At 39.6% G+C, this 23,166-nt stretch overlaps 1 protein-coding gene across 6 annotated transcripts in view; it reads left to right on the top strand.

The window, feature by feature from the left end:
* Nucleotides 1–19,259, top strand: part of LOC133486621 (diacylglycerol kinase beta) — a 141,771-nt gene extending 122,512 nt beyond the window's left edge. For all 6 annotated transcript variants that reach the window (XM_061792045.1, XM_061792046.1, XM_061792047.1 and 3 more), the window contains 3 exons: nucleotides 2,852–2,972; nucleotides 6,532–6,592; nucleotides 12,150–19,259. In XM_061792045.1, the coding sequence (XP_061648029.1) occupies nucleotides 2,852–2,972; nucleotides 6,532–6,592; nucleotides 12,150–12,248 (281 nt within the window). In that variant the 3' untranslated portion in view covers nucleotides 12,249–19,259. The remainder of the gene's footprint in view (nucleotides 1–2,851; nucleotides 2,973–6,531; nucleotides 6,593–12,149) is intronic.
* Nucleotides 19,260–23,166: the final 3,907 nt, after the last annotated feature.

Here is a 23,166-nt window from a genome sequence, read left to right as displayed (position 1 = left end):
CCCCTGCACAGAGGCTCACACGACTAACTGGCTATGTTCCTGATGTCACTCACTAGACCACACCCCTTAAAGGCAAACAAATCAGGCAGTCAGTTGTTGTTGTGACTTCCGGCTTGTCCAAACGTACAGTAATTACCCTTATAAAACCAGGAACGCCAATGGCAGAATCTATTTAGAGCATCTTTATTTCAATTTTATATATGTCAAATTGGTGGCACGGTGGCCAACTGGGTAAGCCCATCCACCTCACAGTTCGGAGGGCGAGGCTTCGAATCCAGCACCGGCCTTCCTGTGTGACGTTTGCATGTTCTCGCCTGGTACTTTGGTTTCCTCCCACATTATACAAACGTGTTCATATTTTTTGTCTATATGTGCCCTGTGATTGGCTGGCATCCAATCCAGGGAGTACCCCGCCTCTCGCCCGAAGATAGCTGGGATTGGCTCCAGCGCGCCCGCGACCCTAGTGAGGAGAAGCGGTACAGAAAATGGTTTGCTTCACCTTAAGAAATTAGTTAACATGAAGTCAAACATGACGGATGATTTCAATTTATTTAAGTTCATCCAAAGTTTAAATTTTTCAGTGTAATAAATAGAGAACTGCACTGAAAAAAAATTAACAAACCTGTCACATTTATTTTTTTTAAGTCCAATTGTTGAAAATGTTTGGTTTGTGATTGAAATGTTTTTTTTTTTTTTTAATTTATTTTTTACTTTACAGTAATTTAAATTTACAGCTTGGCACCGAACTGAAATATTTCATTTGGACCAAAGGATTTAATTTTATTGAATGTGATCTGCGCATGCATTGTGGACTTGGACGGAAGGAGCGATGTTGACATTGATATGAAAAATTTATAAACTTTGCATTTACATTTAGTTTAAAGGGGACATATTTTTCCAAACCAACTTTTTCTAGTATGTGGGATGTAATATTGTCTCTATGGTGCCTCAGTAAGCATGTGAAATAGGAATTGAAATCATCCAGGCATTCCTGAGTTCCAGACGTTTTTCTGCGAGGCCTGAAATCAGGCCATTTGAATTTCTCGAGCTTATCTACTTCACTAGCGAAGATCTCTGCCCCCGAGCCAGCGCTGTCAATATAACAAACACGTGTGCTCTCACAACGGGGGCTTCTACATGGAGGCAACCAATCAGAGGAAAGGGGGCGGTCTTAGCCAAATATGGACAAACCGGATACAAAAACTGGGTCAAAGCGAAGTAGCTGTCAGAGGGGCCTTTTCTGGACACTCGTATGACAAAACCAAGATGTTTTTTGAAATGAAATTGACACTTTTATACTAACCCCATTATAGAGAGTCACCTGTAAAAAAAAAAAAACGTTTATGTTTTTAAGCATGGAGCTGTCCCTGACTGGACATAATATTCATAAAAAGTTAGCCATTAGCTGGTTATTAACAAGTTTGGAGAAAGTAAACATACACACGAGATCCCAAAAAATTCCACCTTTTCAATGATCATAATAACAGTTGAACTATCGAACTAGTTTAACAATATATTTATTATTGCAGTTGACCCCCTTCCACAAAATAATTTACAATAAAAAGTGGGATTCAGGCATAGATTTTTAAACTATTTACTACAAAAAAGATAAATATTTAGGGTGCAGCACTGAAGAAGACCCATAACAGTGTCGTGTTTGCATTTAGACACAGCAAGGCAGCGACATTGTGGAATTATTGACTTTGTTTGCACTGCAGTCATAACAGGCTGCCAGTCTGGACGTGTCTGGGCGCAGACCCTCAGGCCATGCTGGGACCACTAACTAAATGGCTTTTCTTCTCTACAGTCCCCTAGCAAGCACAGAAGGCTTTTTTGCAAGTGTGCAGAGTTAATGTGAAAAAGAGAACTAACTCATAATTTTCTCAGTGAGAGTTGATTGTGCTGTCGCAGCTCACAAATTATTACACCGGCTGTGCAAATGAAATTCATGTCACAAAAAATTTGTAATACCATGCAATTGTGTTTTGGGATGCAAATATCTCAGAGTTGTATTAGACTGCATGAACACTGAGTGGGGCAAATCCTAGAGATTAACACACCTGCCTCACAGTTTTGACATTCAGGGTTCAAATCTAGATGCATATGGTCTTTAAAGTCAGTTATGTCAAATATTACACATTGGATTGCATTTTTTAAGTTTTTTTTTTTTTTTTTTTTTTTTAGCATTCTCATGTCAACTTCCCCACATCACCGGTTGGATATAAATCAAAATCAATAGGGCTCTCGCAGACTTTGAAGAAAATTGCTTAAAAACAAAAACATTGGCCAACATCATTCTGGTCTTTGAAGTCAAAAGTCATGTCAAATATTAAGAATCGGATATCATTCAAAAGGAATAGGGATCTTGCTATGAAATAGAAAAATTACCCAAAGTTTGAAGGAAATCATTTTTAAAAAATAAAACTCTAACAAAGAGCTTCTTTCTTTTAATCTTTGATCTCAGTTACCTCAAACATCCCAGCTTTGATGTCTTTTAAAATCAACTGTTCCTTTGAAACACCACAGAAAACCCACAAAATGTAAAAAAAAAAAAAAAAAAGTATTTTAAGAGAACAGAGAAGACTTGTAAGGAACCATTTTTGAATCATTTTGATCTATGAACTCAACTATCTCCATAAGGATGCACTCTATATGCCTGCAAATATTCTCATTCATCCAGGTAATTTCATTCTCAGGGAATCAAATCAATTGCAACCTGACAACCAGAACAGTCCAGATGCGATCGATTCAAGATACTAAGAATATTGTACTGTACATCGTTCAAAATCAGCAAGGTTTTACCTCTGTGTAAAGCAAATGTGTTAAGTGTTAGCTTGTGTCTTGTGTGCAGATTTCAGCGACCAGCTGCTGGAGGTGGTGGGCCTGGAGGGCGCCATCGAGATGGGTCAGATCTACACGGGACTGAAGAGGGCCGGGCGCCGCCTGGCTCAGTGTGCAAACGTCACCCTCAGGTTGCTACTACTTCTTGTTTCCTATCTGGTTCCATGGCTCCACATGGCTGTCCCGACAGCCACGAAAAATATAATATCGCCATTCCAGAAGCTGGAGGGGGAAAAAAAAGAACAAAAACTCATTGTTGGCTTTTTTTTATGTTTGTAAAAGCTTTCACAAGTCTATCAGTATTAGCACAGTGATGTAGTGGTTATCAAATCTTTCTCGCGGGTGAGTGGTTCCGAGTTCGAATCTGGCCTCAGGCCTGCCTGTGGGGAGTTTGCCTGTCTGCTCAGTGCTTGAGTGGGTTTTCTCTCTGATGTCCAGGGTGTCCTGTATCAGTACCCAGGTATCAGTATTGGGTCGATACCGGTCTTATTTCAAGGTATTGGGTACTCATGAAAGCTGCAGATCCCAGCCACCGATACCTAAGGAAAAGAAATCTGGCATTGAGTCATATTTCGTCGGTAGTTGGTGCTACACTGCGGCAGTTTGACACATCATCGAATCACCATGTGCGTCACAAGGAACACATAAAAAATACTAGCAGTATTAATACTCTGTATCGGTCAGTACTCGAGAGTGAATACTCGTACTAGTATTGGTCTAAAAAAAAAAAAAAAGGCGTATCGAACAGCCCAATTTACAGTAAAACAGAAAGCAGTATTCATAAAAGGTAAGGGTCACTGCACATTTTGTACGAGTTGAAATAAATTTCCATTATTTCTTCTTATTATAGTTACAGGCGTATATCTGAGCTTCTGAACGTTCCAGTGAGCACGGTTGGGGTCGTAATACATAAGTGGAAAGCCAATCATACCACCATAAATTTGGCTCGATCAGGTGCTCCTCGCAAGATTTCTGACAGAGGAGTGCAAAGAACAATCAGAAGAGTTGTCCAAGAGCCAAGGACCACCTGTGGAGAGCTGCTGCATCACGTTCTCCTCCTTAAAATAGACAAAGTTCGGGCTTTCTTTTCCAAAAATCGCAAATACATATTGCCGAGATGCGGTCCAGTCAGCGTGGAAATTTCCTTCTAGGCTGTTGCGTCACCACTTCCAAATACGGGATGGCCGCACCCCCGTTGCCGTCGTCGTCCTTTCACACAGAGTAAGAGCAGTGTGACAAGGTCTTAGACCAACTCGAAAACTAAATAACAGCATTGAGTGTGAAATACAATACAAGTGCAACTTTTGTCCGCTGTGGACAAATGTTTCCTCAATGTAAACCTCAAGTGATTTGTTCTGTTGAAAGCAACTCTAAAATGCAACTCTGTCAGTCTTGCTTCTGGTTTTAACCCATTTTAGCCTCATACGAACTTCTTTTTGTGACATTCGAAAGCCCCCACAGTGTTGTTCCTTCTTTCTATTGCATTAATGGCACATCCACCACAGTACTGATTCTAAACTGTGAATGAATGGCTATTGCATCCATCCGTCCTTTTTCGATAGCGCTCCTCAACATTTGGTTCGCGGGTGAGCTGGAGCCTATCTGAGCTGACTTTGGGCTGGGTACACCCTGGACTGGTCGCCAGCCAAATCAAAGTGGCCATTGCATGAAAATCTTAAAGGTACCATGCCATCATTTTTTTAACATACTGTAAATATTGTCATAGTCTTTCACGTCATTGTATCAGGTTTGCAAGATCATTTGGGTTTTGTAAATGCCCAGGCTGTCCTTTTTCAAGCTATTCCAGTTGGTCTATTACACCCGGCAATTGAGACGGACAGTTTTCTCATTAATAATTATGTAAATAAGCTTTGCTCGGATTGCATCGCTGTTATTCTTAATTTAAATAGGGAAAACAGCTTTGCTCTGATTGGTTCTTGGCGATATCACTCGCTTGCTTAAAAAAATGGAAATGCCATGTTATCGTTCTGCTGAGTTGAGTGGGTGGGTACCAACCACGAAGTGGGCAGGTACTTGAATATTAATTGACGAAAGTCAAGCCTCGAAATAATTTTTTTTCTTTAAAGAGCAGTTTTGCTCATCATTTTTTCAATTGACGAGCAACTTTCTAATTTTGAGGAGACATTTTTTGCAGGTTTATCACACAGGGCCCAGAAGCAGAGTTATTTTAATTAAACAATAAAAATAGAACAATATATGTGGGAATTGAATGGAGGGCTGCAGCTATCAAATATTTTAGTACTCAAGTATCCTCCGAAACTTTCTTCTGTTTGGGTACATAACCCATTCTACCCGTCAGTCCTCACAGACCACATTTGTCATGTTTTCCACCTACATGACTAAAAGTTTACCCACTTACAGATCAGATGGTAGTACACAGGCCATATGTCACACAGTGACTACACTGAGCAAAACTTTTACACACTCTGTATTTAAGAAAGGTTAAAGTTAGGAAAGTTCCAAAAATGAACTAGTTCATCGTTCTTTTTTTCTCTCAATGTTACTGATGGGCTATTACACTCAAAATACTGATATTTAATTTCCCCATTGTTGCCACCCATTCAGTCCACATTAGTAGCCAGCTGCAGCTTTCACCCTGCAATCTCCAAAACATGAGGAAAAAGCTTGAATTGTCTTTTTTTTTTTAATGAGGAATTAAAACAAAAATGTTTTTTTTCTCTTAATTTGCAAACAAAAACATGCAGCACAGTATGAGAGGAATGAATGTGAATGGACATTGATAACTTTGCCTTCATTGCAGCTCTGGCTGACTATATTAACAAAGAATTTGATCTGATCTATTCTTATATCACAAAACAAAATAAATTCCATTTTATGACAATATGACCATAGAGTGTTTTAATTAAAGCAGTCTAATACAAATAATTTTCCCAGTAATAAAGTTTTACAAATATTACACAGTGTCCCACAACGCACCTCATGCACTCACCAGGGGCAGTGGCCACACTGAATTGCTTGCCAAATTCGGGGTTTATGATAAACGAAGACACTGAATGATGGCTGAACACACTATATACAAGCCATCATATGCCAGGGGAAGAAAGGTTTGTTACAACCACATCACTATGAAAATGCTACCACACTTTCGCCATTTTCCATCTTTTGCTCTTGCATTCCTCGTATCAGTTCAGCTTCGCCCTTTCCGTGCCAGCAATCAAGCTTCGCTTCACTTCTGCATTTTTCGTGACGTTTTCACCTCCATGTGTCCGTCGAGCACAAAGAACGATCTATGACTCGCAGTTTTGCTTTTCAAAGTATTTTATGAGGGGCAAAATGTGAATTATGACCCGCAAATAGCGATGCGAGACAGCTTCATTCTAGCCTTGGAAACTATATCACAACAGCCTTTTATTGACATTTGCATTGAATCAACAAACCACATAGATGTCAAACTTAAACCATGTCATGGACTCATTCCGACGTATATTATGCATGCAACAATAGAAAAAAAATTGATTTTGATGGTATGGGATATTTTAAATTAAGCATGCATGGCTTAAGTCTGTGTATAACTCAGTGGTTTGTCTGGGTGTCATGGGAAAAAGTTTTCAATGTTTGCGCGGCGTGAACAAGATTTAGAGGTGTGAGCCTTTGCATCCCGCCCTTCCCTTTGACCACCACCATCATCACTTTTCTTGCTCTTTACAGGACATCCCGTAGGCTGCCCATGCAGATTGACGGTGAGCCCTGGATGCAGCCGCCATGCACGGTGAGAGCCAACGCTTTTGATTTGAGTTTGGGGTACCTGCAAGTGTGTAGCACGGTTGTAATGGGAGCTAAATGGGTTAACTGTGTTGGGTTGTGCCAAACAGAAACAAAAGTAGGTCTGCAAAATGTACCCTCTCAAAGAACAAGTACATTGCTAACCATGCTGGGTTGTGCAGAACAAGAACTAGGTCAACATGGTGTTCACAAAAAAGTACATGGTTGGAGCTGTGGGAGCCAAGTGGCTTGTAACTTCTTGACCCTGGTAAAGGTACAAAGATCTTAGGCCACATTTCACCAAGTTAAGTTTAGTTAGCAACGGTACTGTTCTGAACATTCGGATCACACAGGGTATATATGGACAATAATTAGCCCTACGGGGTACAGAGTACATTGGATCTCAAGAGACAGAATAGACTTCTAAAGTATTGTACATGGCTTTTCAATGGGCTGCAAGCCTGCTTTTGTACTGTTGACATTTTGGAATCATGCAGTATCTCAGAAATGAGAGTACCGGTACACCCTTGACATTTTTGTTGTATTATATCTTTTCATGCGACAACATTGAATAAATTACACTTTCCTGCATTGTAAAAGTAGTCAGTGTCCAACTTGTACAACTCCAATTGCAATGAAGTTGGGACTTTGTGTTAAACATAAATAAAAAGAGAATACAATGATTTGCAAATCATGTTCGACCTATATTTAATTGAATACGCCACAAAGACAATATATTTAATGTTCAAACTGATAAACTTTATTGTTTTTAGCAAATAATCATTAACTTAGAATTTTATGGCTGCAACACATTCCAAAAAAGCTGGTACAGGGTCATGTTTACCACTGTGTTACATCACCTTTTCTTTTAACAACATTCAATAACCGTTTGGGAACTGAGGACACTAATTGTTGAAGCTTTATAGGTGGAATTCTTTCCCATTCTTACTTCATGTACAGCTTCAGCTGTTCAACAGTCCGGGGTCTCTGTTGTGTTATTTTACGCTTCATAATGCACCACACATTTTCAATGGGAGACAGGTCTGGACTGCAGGCAGGCCAGTCTAGTACCTGCACTCTTTTACTACGAAGCCACACTGTTGTAACACGTGCAGAATGTGGTTTGGCATTGTCTTGCTGAAACAAGCAGGGGCGTCCATGAAAAAAACGTTGCTTGGATGCCAGCATATGTTTCTTCAAAACCTGTATGTACCTTTCAGCATTAATGGTGCCTTTACAGATGTGTAAATTACCCATGCCATTGGCACTAGCACAGCCCCATACCATCACAGATGCTGGCTTTTGAACTTTGCGTCCGTAACAGTCCGGATGGTTCTTTTCCTCTTTGGCCCGGAGGACACGATGTCCACAATTTCCAAAAACAATTTGAAATGTGCACTCGTCGGACCGCAGAACACTTTTCCACTTTGCATCAGTCCATCTTGGATGAGCTTGGGCCCAGAGAAGCCGGCGGCATTTCTGGGTGTTGTTGATAAATGGCTTTTGGTTTGCATAGTAGAGTTTCAAGTTGCACTTACGGATGTAGCGCTGAACAGTATTTACTGACATTGGTTTTCTGAAGTGTTCCTGAGCCCATGTGGTGATATCCTTTTCACATTGATGTCGGTTTTTGATGCAGTGTCGCCTGAGGGATCGAAGGTCACGGGCATTCAATGTTATGTTTTCGGCCTTGCCGTTTACATGCAGTTATTTCTCCAGATTCTCTGAACCTTTTGATGATATTATGGACCGTAGATGATAAAATCCCTAAATTCCTTGCAATTGTACGTTGTAAACTGTTCGACTATTTTCTCACGCACTTGTTCACAAAGAGGTGAACCTCGTGTTGCAGCCATAAAATTCGAAGTTAATGTTTATTTGCTAAAAACAATCAAGTTTATCACTTTGAACATTAAATATCTTGCCTTTGTAGTGTATTTAATTAAATATAGGTTGAACATGATTTGAAAATCATTGTATTCTGTTTTTATTTGTTTAACACAACGTCCCAACTTCATTGGAATTCGGATTGCATAACAGTATACATTTGTTGTCCATTCAAAATAACTCACCACACTGCCACACAAAATGTCTTTTCTTCTATAAACAAAAGTGAGTACACCCCGAACTAAAAATGTCCAAACTGGGCCCAATTAACTATTTTCCCTCTGTGGTGTCGTGTAGTGTGAATTGGTAGCAACTGTGTTAAATTGGGATAATGGTAGCCACACAAAACATTGACACTGAAGGCAAAATTTGAACATTTTCCCTTAAGGGTGTACTCACTTTTATTACAAGCAGTTTAGACATTAATGCCTGTGTGTTGAGTTATTTTATGGGGACAGTAAATTGACACTTTTATACTCAATGCACACTGACTATATTGTAGCATAGTGTCATTTTTGTGTTGTCTCATGAAATGATATAAAATATTTACAAAAATGTGATGGGTGTACTCACTTTTGTGAGATACTGTACGTGTACTCTTTGGTCTTAGAAAGGTTACCATGCACTCCAAAAATTATGACAATCGGTATCATTAGTGTAGATTATACCACAATTTCTGACAGTGTTTACTCGTAGGGAAAAAAAAGTATGTCATGGTAATTTAGTACCCCAATGAAAGGGTATTGCTAATTGTGAAAATGTGTTATCTTGGGATCGTGACAATGTAAAGGGCCAAATAAATGCTTGCTGAACCATTCTGCTTAGTAGGAAATTGCTACCCTCAAAGGTTTCTGCTTTTGTACCCGTGATGCTGTATTTGGGAACATAGCTACCTTTGATCTTAAAAAAGGTACATACTGTTACTATGGAGTACAATAATTACCTCTATGGGATATATTGATGTAGATTATAAACCTATTTATGACAGTCACTTTAGGGATGACAGGGTCTGCTTTTGTATCCTTGACATCTTGGGATCATGTACATGTCCCTTTTTGGTCTTGGAAAAGGTTCGGACAGTTAACTAGACTGGGTATAAAAAGACTACACACCCCTGTTCAAATTCCAGGTTGTTGTGACCTAAAAAAAATGAGACTAAGATAAATCATTTAAAAGAAAATTACCACCATACATACAACGCAAATGAAAAACAATTTTTTTTTGAGAGGGGTAGTAAAAATAAATAACTGAAATAATGTGCCTGCACAACTGTTCAAACTTAACCAGTTACATTCAGATTAAATGGAAGTCAGCGTACCTGCCCCCATATAAAATACCTCTGATTAACCCTAAATAAAATGCAGATCTTCTTGTAGGCTTTTTATGACATTTGTTTTCCTTTTTTCAATTGAATTGCACAGATTATAGGTCACATTAATGGTGATTTATTTATTTATTTTATCTTGCTCTTATTTTTATATCACAGAAACCTGGCGTTTGAACAGAGGTGTGCAGACTTTTTATATCCACTGCACATATATGAATGTAGATGTTACTTTAATGGATATAAAGTCTCTCAACAAAGTACATCATTTTTGGTGAAATGGTACATGGATTGTCATTGGAGTGTTACGCTCAAAGATTCCACATTTGTACCCTTGGTACTTTTACATCATGGGCAACGTGCCTGTAGCCTTTTTGGTCTTGAAATGGTTGGAACACGTGGTCTCTTACTGTCCTGTATAATTATTTATGACACTGTATGGAAAGACTCGAGGATATAAGACAGCAACTCGATGGCCTTTACTCCTCAGTGATGAAGCTTTGACCTGCATGAACCGTGTTAGTCTAGATGGAACATCAATGGGATAAAACATCCTGGACAATTTTGCATCCTTGACCTCATGTTCTGCTTTTTTTGTATCCTTTTGCCTTGACTCATTTGCTTTCTCTTGCACTTGTTGGCACATTTCTCTGTACACCCCCAGACTTTCACATCCAACGGAGTCATGGTGTGCAATAGTGCAAGGCAGGCCAACACTGCTGTTTGTATTAAAAGGAAAAAAAGAAGAACATCAGCTATTTTGTGTACTCCATCGCTCAGTCGAACATTTTCCATTTTACCACAGCGGGTCTTCACGGGGGCGGAAGAGCCACTGTGTTTCGTTGTATTATGTGAATGCTAAAAGGGATTTTTGTTTTTTTATCACTATGTACTCGACTTCCGGAAAGCCATTATTATCACAGCGTCACAACATCAAGAATAGGGGTACTGTTCGAGTTCATCACCGACCCTCTTAGACTCCCTGGAAATCTTCAGAAGCCTGTGTTTCACTGATAACGTCATTTCTCCTCAATTCTGAACCTGATCTTGAATCTGATTGGATGAGCCAAGGCTATGGCTATTTCACACTTGTTGGGTTTTGATCTTAGATGGCAAACTCCAAGAAGAATGGCAATGACAGATGAATGTTCAACAACTTCCAGGATCTGTTGAGCAAGACAACAATCATAGAGAACTGTGAAGTCAGAAACCAAAAACCGTACGAAGATACCCACTTAGCTAAAAACAATCACATAAAGAACTGCAGTTGTTTCAACCACAGAATCAGCTAATTGATCCCCCCGTTGTCGCTTGTTGCCGTCATTACTGTGGAATAGCTTTGTTGTTGTTGTTTTTTTGTTGTTGTTTTTGTACCGCCACCAAGGATTTTCATACATTTTCAAGGACATTAGGCCACGGTAGAAACATAAACTGCCTGTTGGCAGCTGCTTATTTCCTGGAAAACGGGGGACAAAAGCAACCCACCAATCTCCCTGCTTCGGAAGTTGAATCAGAAGCTCAACAGAAGCGAGATGTTGCCTGGAGCTGACAGCCAGAACGGGGGTGTGAACAACTATTTTATACAACACAGCAGACAGTGGTGCTGACTTCATCTAAATATCAGAGTGCATGACGCCATGTTGCTCTGTGAAAGCCCACGCAATTGGGGCAATATGCCGCCTTTGCTATGTTCTGTGTGAAAGCCAGAGGGTGATAAATGCCTGATTATTTGTTACAGCTCTGATTTGCCAATTTGATTCTTGATTCTTTGAATTGGAAAGATGCTATAGGTCCACTAAAACCTAGTATGTTAGTTCCGTACAATAACGTACTGTACCAAGAACCAAACATTCCGTGTACTGGAATCAAGCAGGAACCACAATTCCAGGGACCTTTGGTCAAAATACTCCTTTTGTAGCTTTTCTGGGCCGAAAAGTATCCCTATTTCAACATATCAGGTACTTGCGAATGCTTCTGATTCCAGACACCAATACTTAAGGCAAAAAAAAGTGACATTGAGTAAGTCCTCCTCACCATTAGTTGGCGCTACACTGCGGCAGTTTGATACATCGGCGAATCATTACCTGCGTTAAAGAAAGAAAGGTCTTTGTTCACAATTATCAGTCATTGTAATTTTTTTTGTATCAAAAGTACTAGTGGTATCAGTACCAGTACGAGTGAATACTCGTACTGGTATCGGACTGAAAAAAAAAGTGGTAATGAACATCCCTACCAAAAAAGTACAGGTATGTTACAAATGATATGAAAACCTAATGTCTAAGGTACTAAAGGACAACCTTGAATACATTGTAGCCCTAAATATGATCTTGGTAATGTTCTCTGCTTTTTACAGATCAGGATCACCCACAAGAACCAGGTTCCCATGATGCTGGGTCCCCCTCAGAAGACGCCCTTCTTTATTTTCAAGAAGCGCACCCGCAGCCGGGACTAGAACACACACGTCTACATGCATCCACAGCAGACTCACTATACAATAACGATAAAACAAACAAATAAACATACACAAACTATACAATATACAGTATATTGTACCGGTGGCTCAACCAGGTCTGAAGCTCTCCCAGTGATGCCTCCAGTCAACTGCCAACACTCGGCAAACGCCTGCCAAACATGAAAACAACTGCAAAGGAAGTGATGCAAGGACGACAACAGGAAGTTGCCAGCTTAGAACAAGTGGCGTGAAACACCATCACAAATAATTCAGCAGCTTGTATGAACGCTCGATTCGGGAAATGAAGCAGCTTCATCCATTATTGATCCCTTTTGTTGAGAGCTGGCTGGCAGTGGGTCGTCCGGAATGGGAGCAAACATGTCGGCATTTTTGCATCCCTTTACTTCAGGCTGACTTCGGCGACACGGGCTTAAAATTTGAAAGTTGATATTCGAGTGGTCCAATTACTGTACATCCCCTCAGGGACTAACAACCAGACCCCTGCAGGTTTTTATGTACCAAATCTAAAACTGTGATCCCCCCCCTTTCTAAATGCATCCCGCTATTTTGGGAAGAGTCTAATTCGCCTCCCACGAAACATGAAGCCTGATTATCGTGTGGAAAGGTGGCTTCGTGCTGCATATGTCCCAACTGTCAAAAGGTCAGAGAGAATATGTCAAACATAAGTCCAACTGAAGAACTATACAGTATTTGTATATATCTGGAATGTAGGATTAGATCATATGTACTGTGCATACAATTGTCTTTTAATATATCCTTGTCATTGTTAGCTCAGCACTTCATGTCAATCTTGTTCACTATGATCACTGGGTCAAGAGGTTTACCCCTTAAGTCGAATTCGCATCCATTTTTTTACTCAGTCGTTGGAAATAATTTTCGTTTTAAAATGTCGGAATGATTCAATTATCTCGACTTAAAAAGTTATGAGGGTGACTGATGGAAGTTAAATACATACAGAAATACTGGTCAGCTGTTTGGAATTCTACACCATTTTCCCATCATAAGAAATATCGTAAATCAAACTGTCACCACACAATTTGTCAATGTAATTTTAATATTCAGGATGCTGGTACAATTGTACAAATAAGACAAATAGATAAAACAATAAATAATGAATAAATCATATAATGAAAGTGAATCGCATATATCAGATATAAGATGATGCTGGAATCTGGAAGTGGGTCCGCTTACCTCAAGAACTTCCCGTAAAAACCGATAAAGCAAAACACAAAATAAATCCTTTAATGCACGTTGAACTGACCTTGCATTTCAAACTCGTTTCTTTGCGGGACCATTTTTTCACCACGCAAAAATTGGCATATGACAATTTTAAATTAACATTCAAGGATAAGAATTAGTCAAGCGTCTTATTTTTTTTTTAAACATTCTCAATCGTCCCACACATAAAAAGATGCTAACTACTGCACTATGAAACATACAAACAACAAACTGCTCTACATTAACTTTGACAACAAGTGACGACACATACAGTTTGGTGACAATGACCTCTTAATTCTGTGACAGTGACGTAACTTGCTGTGTGGGTTCCTCAGTTTATGATGGTACTGACATAGGACGTAAAAATATTACGAATGGTGTGCGATGAACTAGTTTGCACAGCAGCCTAAGAATACGACATCACGCAGCACAAGAAGACACACTCAGTTACTGCAATTATGACCGTTTTTCATTGGATTGTTTTATATTTATGGCCAACAAGTGTTTTTCATTCAAATATTTCATGTAATTATGACTTTACAACAATGTTAGCATAGGTTAGTGTTAGATTGTGGCATGCTCCGATTCCGCATAAATTTGGGTTGGCGTTGCCACTGTAGCCGCTTAACTTCTTCGTGAAGTAAGTATCCCTGTATGTCGTTCAGATTTGGTAGCAATCAGATAAAATCTCAAGGACGCGGAAGTGGGTTACACCCAGTGTTGGTAATTTCGTGAACCAGCACGCCCCAGCACAACTAAAAGAGGGACGTCTGCATGTTGCGGGCGGGATCACAGCCGACTTCAATCCTGCCCAATCACAGCAGCTCCTCTCATTCGCTTTAAATGTGCCGCACTAGAAACGCACAGTCTTTGACATGGCAGAAGAAGCAACTGATTTGCTCGAGTCCAGGATGTTAGTGATTATAACAATATAATAATGATGACAAAAGAACAAACCCCAATTCCAATGAGGTTGGGGCATTCTGTAAAATGTAAATAAAAACAGAATACAGTGATTTGCCAATCCTTTTCAACCTATATTCAGTTGAATACAGTACAGAGACAAGATATTTTATGTTCAAACTGATAAAACTGTTTTTTGTTTTTTTTGTGTGTGCAAATATTCACTCATTTTGAAGGTGATGCCTGAAACACATTCCAAAAAAGCTAGGACAGGGGCATGATTAGATAGATGGCAGCATATCTTGCTCCAAAACCTGTGTGTACAGTACCTTTTAGCAGTAATGTTGCCTTCACAGATGTGAAAATTACCCATGCCATGGGCACTAACACACCCCCTTATCATCACAGATGCTGGCTTTTAAACTTTGCACTGATAACAATCCAGATGGTCCTTTTCCTCTTTGGCCCTGAGGACTCAATGTCCATGAGTTCTAAGTACAATTTGAAATGTGGACTCATCAGACCACAGCACACCTTTCCACTTTACGACAGTCCATCTCAGATGAGCTCAGGCGCAGAGACGCCAGCGCCATTTGGAGGTGTTGTTGACACAGTGTATGGCTTTCACTTTGCATGGAAGAGATTTAACTTGCATAAGTAGATGTAGCAACAAACTGTCTTAACTGACAATGGTTTTCTGAAGTATTCCTGAGCCCACATAGCAACATTCTTTGCACAATGATGCCGGTTTTTAATGCAGCGCCGCCTGAGGGATCTAAGGTCACGGGCATTCTATATTGGTTTCGACACTGCTGCTTACTGAATCATTTGATGACATTAGGGAACGTAGATAATGAAATGTTGAACTGAACAAATGAGCCTTTTGTTGCCCCAGTCCCATCTTTTTGGGAACATGTTGCAGGCATCAAATTCATCAAATGAGAGCATATTTGCAACAACAACAAAACATATTTGCAACAACAACAAAAGAGTTTATCAGTTTGAACATTATCTTGTCTTTGTGGTGTGTTTAATTAAATATAGGTTGAAAAGGATTTGCAATTTAGTATTCTGTTTTTATTTACATTTTACACAATGTCCTTACTTCATTGGTGTTTGTAATAATCCCAGTAATGGTCCCAGCAGGTCTAGGTTTGGACCGACTTGCTACCAAATTGTCACACGGGCGCATGTCAATGGACAAACCCTTGTTGAGCTGGAACGTTCAGCTTGTCGCAGACCGGTCTGCCAAATTGGCAAACGCATTACAAGTTTTGCGCTTGTACGAAAATCAGAATCTGCCGGAATTTGCACCTTGCCATAGATGCGCTGTGTACGAAAGTAGAGCCCATTGTCTTTAGCTGTAGCTGTCTAATGCAAAATACCATGAAACCCAAAAACAAATTGTTTCGCTGTGTTTTGGAATTAAAAAAAAAAAACACCAAAATTTGGAGATACTGTACATGTTTTTCAGCAGCTTGCTTGTAATGCTGACATGATAGGGATGCGATTGCTCGGAATTCGACTTTTGGGGATAACCATCTCAGTCCAATGTTGTTTGCAAGATGCTCGGTGTGAGACTGAATGAAGATGCGCTAAGGTGTGAGGCTTTGTGGCCTTTACACCAGGTTTTCCCTTTAAAAACACACTGATTTTCACTTCAACTTATCAACGCTGATACAAAAACACTGAGACTGTATATCACATAAAGTGCTTCTTGTATGTGTGTGTGTGCGTGCGTGCGTGTGTGAGAGGTGGGGAGTCGATCGCGTGTTTACTATACCGTCACATTTACCATTGAAACAATGTCGTAGACCACTATAACCACACTGAATGTACATACAATACTTGTCAGTGACATTTGATGTGCCGTCATCTAACCACATGCCTGCTGTAACAACAATAGAGTGAACAAAATAAGAGGAGGTACTCAAAAAAGTCGTCTTGGCTTGATTTATTTATTATTTTAAACAGCAAGTACGACACATACAGTTAGCAGCAGGGGTTTGTAGTATTGAGTTACATTTACTCCGTTACTTTTACTTAAGTAACTTTTTGAATATTTGGTACTTGTCGGAATAGTTTTAATGTAACATACTTTTGACTTTTACCTGTGAATTTTTGATAAGAAGAAACACTACTTTTACTGTCTTAGATTGTGCTACATTCTGCTCGCTATTTGTTTTATTTACAGGTGTTCATTATTGCTTGTTATTTTGGTTTTACAGAGATGAACTATATATGACAATTTAACTATTCTATGACTGTTTCACCAATCCACTATAAATACGAGTGACGCTCGACTCCCCTTGACCAATCAAACAGAGCTAGGCAGTCACATGACCGCACAGTCTCCACGCTGCGGCTCCTCACAGGACACAGGTGCAAACCTTTCAAAGTGAAACATTTACATAAAACACGGCAAAAATGTATATTTCGCATAACACATAAGACATATTTTACTCGCTCTGACGGAGGATAAGCGGTAAAATGAATGGATGAACTACAGCTATGTCATGCGCTGTCATTTGTAAAAAAAAATGTCGGTATTTCAGCCTACAACAACTCTACTTGGAACTTGAGTAATATAAAAGAGGCTGTCTCAGTCTGCATTTGCAAAATATAATGCTCATTGGAATAAAACCAGCACTTCAACCACAGCACGTGAATGCAAATTGCAGTTCGTCCGTCCCAATCAGACCCCATGGAGCTTTCTGTTCCTCACTGTAGAAAGGGTTGTGCAATTTCAAAAGTAGCAGGGGGGGTAAGCAAGCAGCAGTGTATCCATCGCACTGAAGATAAAGATGTAAGTTGGTAGAACTCATATTGTTTTTGAATAATGAAACAGATGTCAGCTTTGCTAATAACTGTGGGTGAATACGCCTTTCAAAGTCCAAAATAAGTTATACAAACCCCAATTCCAGTGAAGTTGGGACGTTGTGTACAACATTAATAAAAAAAAACAGAATGCAATGATTTGCAAATTCTTTTCAACCTATATTCTATTGAGCACACCATAAAGACGAGATATGGTATTTTGTGTTCAAACTGCTAAACTTATTTTGGAAAGATTTTCACTTATATTTAATTTGATGCCTGCACCATATTCCAAAATTTTGATACAGGGGCATATTTACCACTGTGTTACATCACCTTTCCTTGACAACACTCAATAAGCATTTGGAAACCGCGGACACTAATTGTTGAAGATTTGTAGGTGGAATTGTTTCCTATTCTTGCTTGATGTAAAACTTTAGTTGCTCAACAGTCTGGGATCTCTTTGCGCTTCATAATGCGCTACACATTTTCAATGGAAGACAGGTCTGGAGTGCTGGCAGGCCAGTCTAGTACTCACACGCTATGCTGTTGTAACACGTGTAGAATGTCGCTTGGCATTGTTTTGCTGAAATAAGCAGGGACGTCCCTGAAAAAGACGTTGCTTGGATGGCAGCATATGTTGCTCCAAAACCTCTACCTACCTTTCAGCATTAATGGTGCCTTCACAGATGTGAGAGTTACCCATGCACTAATACACCGCCATAGCATCACAGATACTGGCCTTTGAACTTTGCGCTGATAATATTCCGGATGCTCTTTTCCTCTTTGTACTGGCAGACACGACGTACATGATTTCCCCCAAACGATTTAGTCTCCTCAGACCACAGAACACTTTTCCACTTCGTGTCAGTCCACCCTTTCTGGGTGTTGTTGACACTGTAAATGTATTTTGCTTTGCATGGTAGAGTTTTAACTTGCATTGGTAGATGTAGCGATGAACATTGTAAACTGACTTGTTTTCTGAAGTGTTCCTGAGCCCACGTGGCAATATCCTTAACACCCATCCATCCATTTTCTGAGCCGCTTCTCCTCACTAGGGTCGCGGGCGTGCTGGAGCCTATCCCAGCTGTCATCGGGCGGGAGGCGGGGTACACCCTGAACTGGTTGCCAGCCAATCGCAGGGCACATAGGAACAAACAACCATTCGCACTCACAGTCATGCCTACGGGCAATTTAGAGTCTCCAATTCATGCATGTTTTTGGGATGTGGGAGGAAACCGGAGTACCCGGAGAAAACCCACGCAGGCACGGGGAGAACATGCAAACTCCACACAGGCGGGGACGGGGATTGAACCCCGCACCTCAGAACTGTGAGGCTGACGCTCTAACCAGTCGGCCACCGTGCCGCCTATCCTTAACACAATGATGCCAATTTTTAATGCAGTGCCGATTGAGGGATCGAAGGTCACAGGCATACAATGTTTGTTTTCGGCCTTGCCCCTTAGGTGCAGTTTTCTCCAGATTCTCTGAATCTTTTGGTGATATTATGGACCTTATATGACAAAGTCCGTAAATTCCTTGCAATTGTTATTTGATAAACATTGTTTTTAAACTGTTGGACAATTTTTTCATGCAGTTGTTCACAGAGTGGTGAACCTCACCCCATCCTTGGTTGTGAACAACTGAACCTTTCAGGGATGCTCATTTTATACCTAATCATAACACTCAGCTGTTTCCAATTAACCTGTTCACCTGTGGTATCTCCCAAACAGGTGTTTGATGAGCATTCCTCAACTTCCTCAGTCTTTTTTGCCACCTGTCCCAGCTTTTTTGGAATGTGTTGCAGGTTTAAAATGAAAAAAATGAGAGAATATTTGCAACAACATAAAAAACAATGTACATCAATTTGAACATTAAATATCTTGTCTTTGTAGTGTATTCAATTTAATATAGGTCAATCATTGTATTCTGTTTTTATTTACGTTTTACACAACGTCCCAACTTCATTGGAATTGGGTTTTGTGTAATTATCTCTGGTGAGCCTATTTTGCTGTTTCACTTGTGTAAACAAATAAAGTTAATTTAAGGGCTTTTCTTGTTGTTGAATTTTCCTTAGTTTAGGTTATTTTATGAAAAAATATATACTGTTATGTTATATTGTAGGCCAAGATTTGCATTTGCGCTTTCCTATTTTATATAATTTTCTATTTGACGTTCATGCACTATTTAAAAAAAAACAAATCTCAAGTTACTTACCAAATATTCAGCACTTGAGTAGTTTCTTCACTGAATACTTATTCAAGTAATTATTTGGAGGTCTACTTTTTACTTTTACTTGAGTCAGTATTCTAAAGTAACAATAGTCTAACTTGAGTAGCTACTAACTAACTACTCTTCCCTCCTCTGGTTAGCAGGATTAGCAATAAAAAAACAAAAATAAACTACAAGGGTGGTGAATGGGCCAAGGAAGAACCCTTTACATTTTGGCGAGGATATGAATTGATTTTGAGTTTAATGGCAACCAAGGAAGCATCCATGTCCCCAAGAATCATAATGGCCTGTAAACGATGAAGTAGAAAATTGGTTTTGACAGAGGTCTGTGCTCTCCTGAGTGACATTCTAATTATATGTGGTCATTATATTGAGGAAGTGTCAAAAAAGGGTCCCAAAACACAAAATTGGTTTTTCACATAATAAGTCTTAATTGAAAGCAACAGCCTCGAAGCAGCTAGATTAGCTTATTTTGGCATCAATGTTGCATTTGAGAAAGCTATAAGTTTTAACAAAAGTTGGAACTTTAAAGCCCTCCAAGCGAACAAAGCCAGTGGTGGGGAAAAAGAACATGGCTGGCTATTGTTAGTGTTTTTTGTTTAATAACAAACCTAATTATTTTTTGGGCAGCCTTCATTTTTTGTTTTATTGCCCAATAATTTCAGAAAGACATTATATTTCCACATAGAACCGGTGGCGAATGGCAATTTTTGGAATTATTTTTTAATAAAACTAAGGGGGTTGCAACCAGGCCCAAGTGTACCTCACCTCTCGCCCAAAGTCAGCTGAGGTAGGCTGTAGCTAACCCGTGACGCTAATGAGGACAGTCACTATAGAAAATGGATGAGCTTACAGGGAATCCTCAGTATACTGCGGTCCTGACAGACAGCATTTCAATGTTGCACGACCTCCATGGAGTGCAGCGACATGTCCATGTTGACGAGCCTAAGAATCTCGTCACGCGGCACAAGACGGCATGTTCAGTTACCACAGTCCTTACCTTTTTTTTTCATTTGATTGCTTTTTATTTATGGCCGAGAAGTGTTTTGGATATAAATATTTATTGTAATTATAACTTTAGTTAGTAATAGAGTACAACTTACAGTGTTGGGAAAGTTCATTTTCTATACGAACTAGTTCAAACTTCTGTTCAACGTTCCAAGAATGAACTTGTTCATAGTTTTCTTTTCTTCTTAATGTTGCTGATGAGCTATTTGCCTCAAAATACTGGCATTTCATTTCCTCATTGTTGCCACCCATTCAGTCCACACTAGTAGCCAGCTGCAGCTTTTACCCAACAATCTCAAAGTATTTTTCCAATTTTCCTTAGTCTTTACGTGTTGTCCCCATTGTTCTTTTTCTTGCAGGAGTTCTGAAATGTACAATGTTGTAGCTTTTAGAAATGTAGCAATCATCTACAACTGTGGCCAAAACAAATGCTTAACTGCAAGACGAGTTTCGTTTGGGCGCATAAAGTCATGTACAGTATTTTGAGAAAGTGGAGGGAAAACAATATTGCCAAATTGCATACATCAGAGTAATGGGGTGCTAGTTGATCACACCACAACTTGATCGCTAATCAGATAATGTGATTTTAAAAAAAACAAGCCCTCTGTTTTGCCCTCGGGTTTGTTGGTTGAGGGTCAAGGGCAGACCCTCCCCCTCCATAAAATCAATACCACAGCTTGCTGGGTGGGCAGCTGGCCTTTCCGTACATGCAACATTTTACTAAATAAACCCATGAAAAAATTTTGTGTTATTATTTTAGTTTGTACGGATGCAGATTTCTTATTTTAAAAAATGTTTAAAACCAAGTGATATGATCAAGCTATGTTTCTGTATGCAAAAACCTAATAAAGACAAAAATGATATGGATATCTTAAAAAATCAATAGCTTGTAATGTTAGCTAGATTAGTTAGCAAAGGCGAGCTGGCAAAGTCCTTACAGCAGCAGCCTCGCTTCGATCATCACCACCTAGCCCCCTCTCTGGGCAAGAGAGGAGCGGGTAGGAGAGAGGAGAAGCGCCAGTAAAACAGGCCAAAATCCATATGTGAAGGGGTAAGGCAATACAAGAGACTAATGCATGCTTGGTATGGTTTGATAAAATGCAAGAGTGTAAAAATAAATCTTAAATTGAGGTTTAAACATTTCTACAGAGATCTGGAGCCCGAAGAAAGAATACTCTTGGAATGCTCGTGATGGAACATAAGTCTCCAAGATATTCCATGTAATGTTTTATGAATCCTTGTCAAGAGTTTTGCTGAAGCAGGTTGTACTAACTGCAGACGTTTAATACTAGACATGGGAAGACCAAAAAGCAGTACGTTAGAATAGTCAAGACGAGCTGTAACAAATGCATGAAATATGGTCTCTGCGTCACTCAGGGATATAATGGGCCGTATTTTCGCGATATTGTGAAGATGAAAAAACACAGTTCTCGTAATGTTCCCGATGAGCAGTTGAAAGAAGAGAGTTGCTGAGTAACTTTGGGTAATAGTATTAAAAAAAAGTGGTATCCTGAAACAGATGCCTGTGTCTGGTAGGACCAATAATAGGCATCTCAGTTTTCTCAGGGTTAAGAGGATAAAAGTTACAGACCATCCATTGTTTAATTTCAACAAGACACCCCTCCAGATTACAGCAATTGCGTGGGTTAGTCAACTTTTATAGGCATGTATAGTTGAGTATCGTCAGCATAACATTGAAAGCTAATGTCATATTTGAGTATATCTCTAAGTGGCAGCATATATGTACTATAAATACTAAAACATAAAGGGACAAGTACCGATCCCTGCGGGATTCCACAAGTGTCATTCCAATAGTCACAGGTTGTACCTTTTAAGTAAGGGTCTACTAACAGCTGCCTTAAAAGCTGCAGGTACAGTGAAAGAGCGGAGGGATGAATTAATAATACAGTACAATACCTTGGCCTACAAGTCCCCCAATTTACACGTTTTTAGAGTTACAAGCTATTGCTTGGTTGCTTTTTGGCTTTGTGTTGCAAACCAAAATTTAAGGTATGAGCAAGCTTCTGGTACGTTGCCACTTGAGTAGGGGGGAAAAAAAGTAATTAAGGAACTGTAATGCCCTCGCAAGGCAAGAAAAGCCACAGTCACAGATGCAATTTGACCCATTTCTTAAAAATGACAAGCAGTCAAACACACAAATACAAAATGAGAACATTGGCAATCAGCTGCTTTAGTCCACAACTCGTCACCGGAGAGTAACCCGGCCAACCCAACTCCAGCTCCTGATGTCGCTCATTAAGCCACGCCCCTTAAAAGGCACACATCCAACACAAGTACTGCATTACGTACTGTAATTAAACTAAGCAATTAAACAAAACAAGTTTATTTCTTTACATTCCCTTTTATTATGTTTTGATATAATACAGTGTTATTTTCATTTATCAAAAACACAACAAAAAATGTTGGTGATTTTCAGGGGGCTGTCTTCCAATGGCATTCATTCTTGTTTCATCTTATACTTTTCATAGATTTGTCATTAGAGCTACAATCATGTGCCAGAGATTTCTGTAAGTCTTTAGCCGACACACTGGATTTTTCTTCACCTACTGAAGCATTGCTGTGCTCTTCTAGTCATATTTAAGGGAACGGCCACGTCTCGGGAAAGACGTTTAGCAACGGTGCAAAACCTTTTCTCTCTGTGTGACAAGTGGCCCTCTTCTTGCACTGGAAGCGAAGCTGTCAGTGGTGGAATGAAGGT

Source organism: Phyllopteryx taeniolatus, chromosome 12, assembly GCF_024500385.1.
Source record: "Phyllopteryx taeniolatus isolate TA_2022b chromosome 12, UOR_Ptae_1.2, whole genome shotgun sequence".
Classification (NCBI taxonomy): domain Eukaryota; kingdom Metazoa; phylum Chordata; class Actinopteri; order Syngnathiformes; family Syngnathidae; genus Phyllopteryx; species Phyllopteryx taeniolatus.
This window is presented reverse-complemented; position numbering and strand designations above follow the sequence as displayed.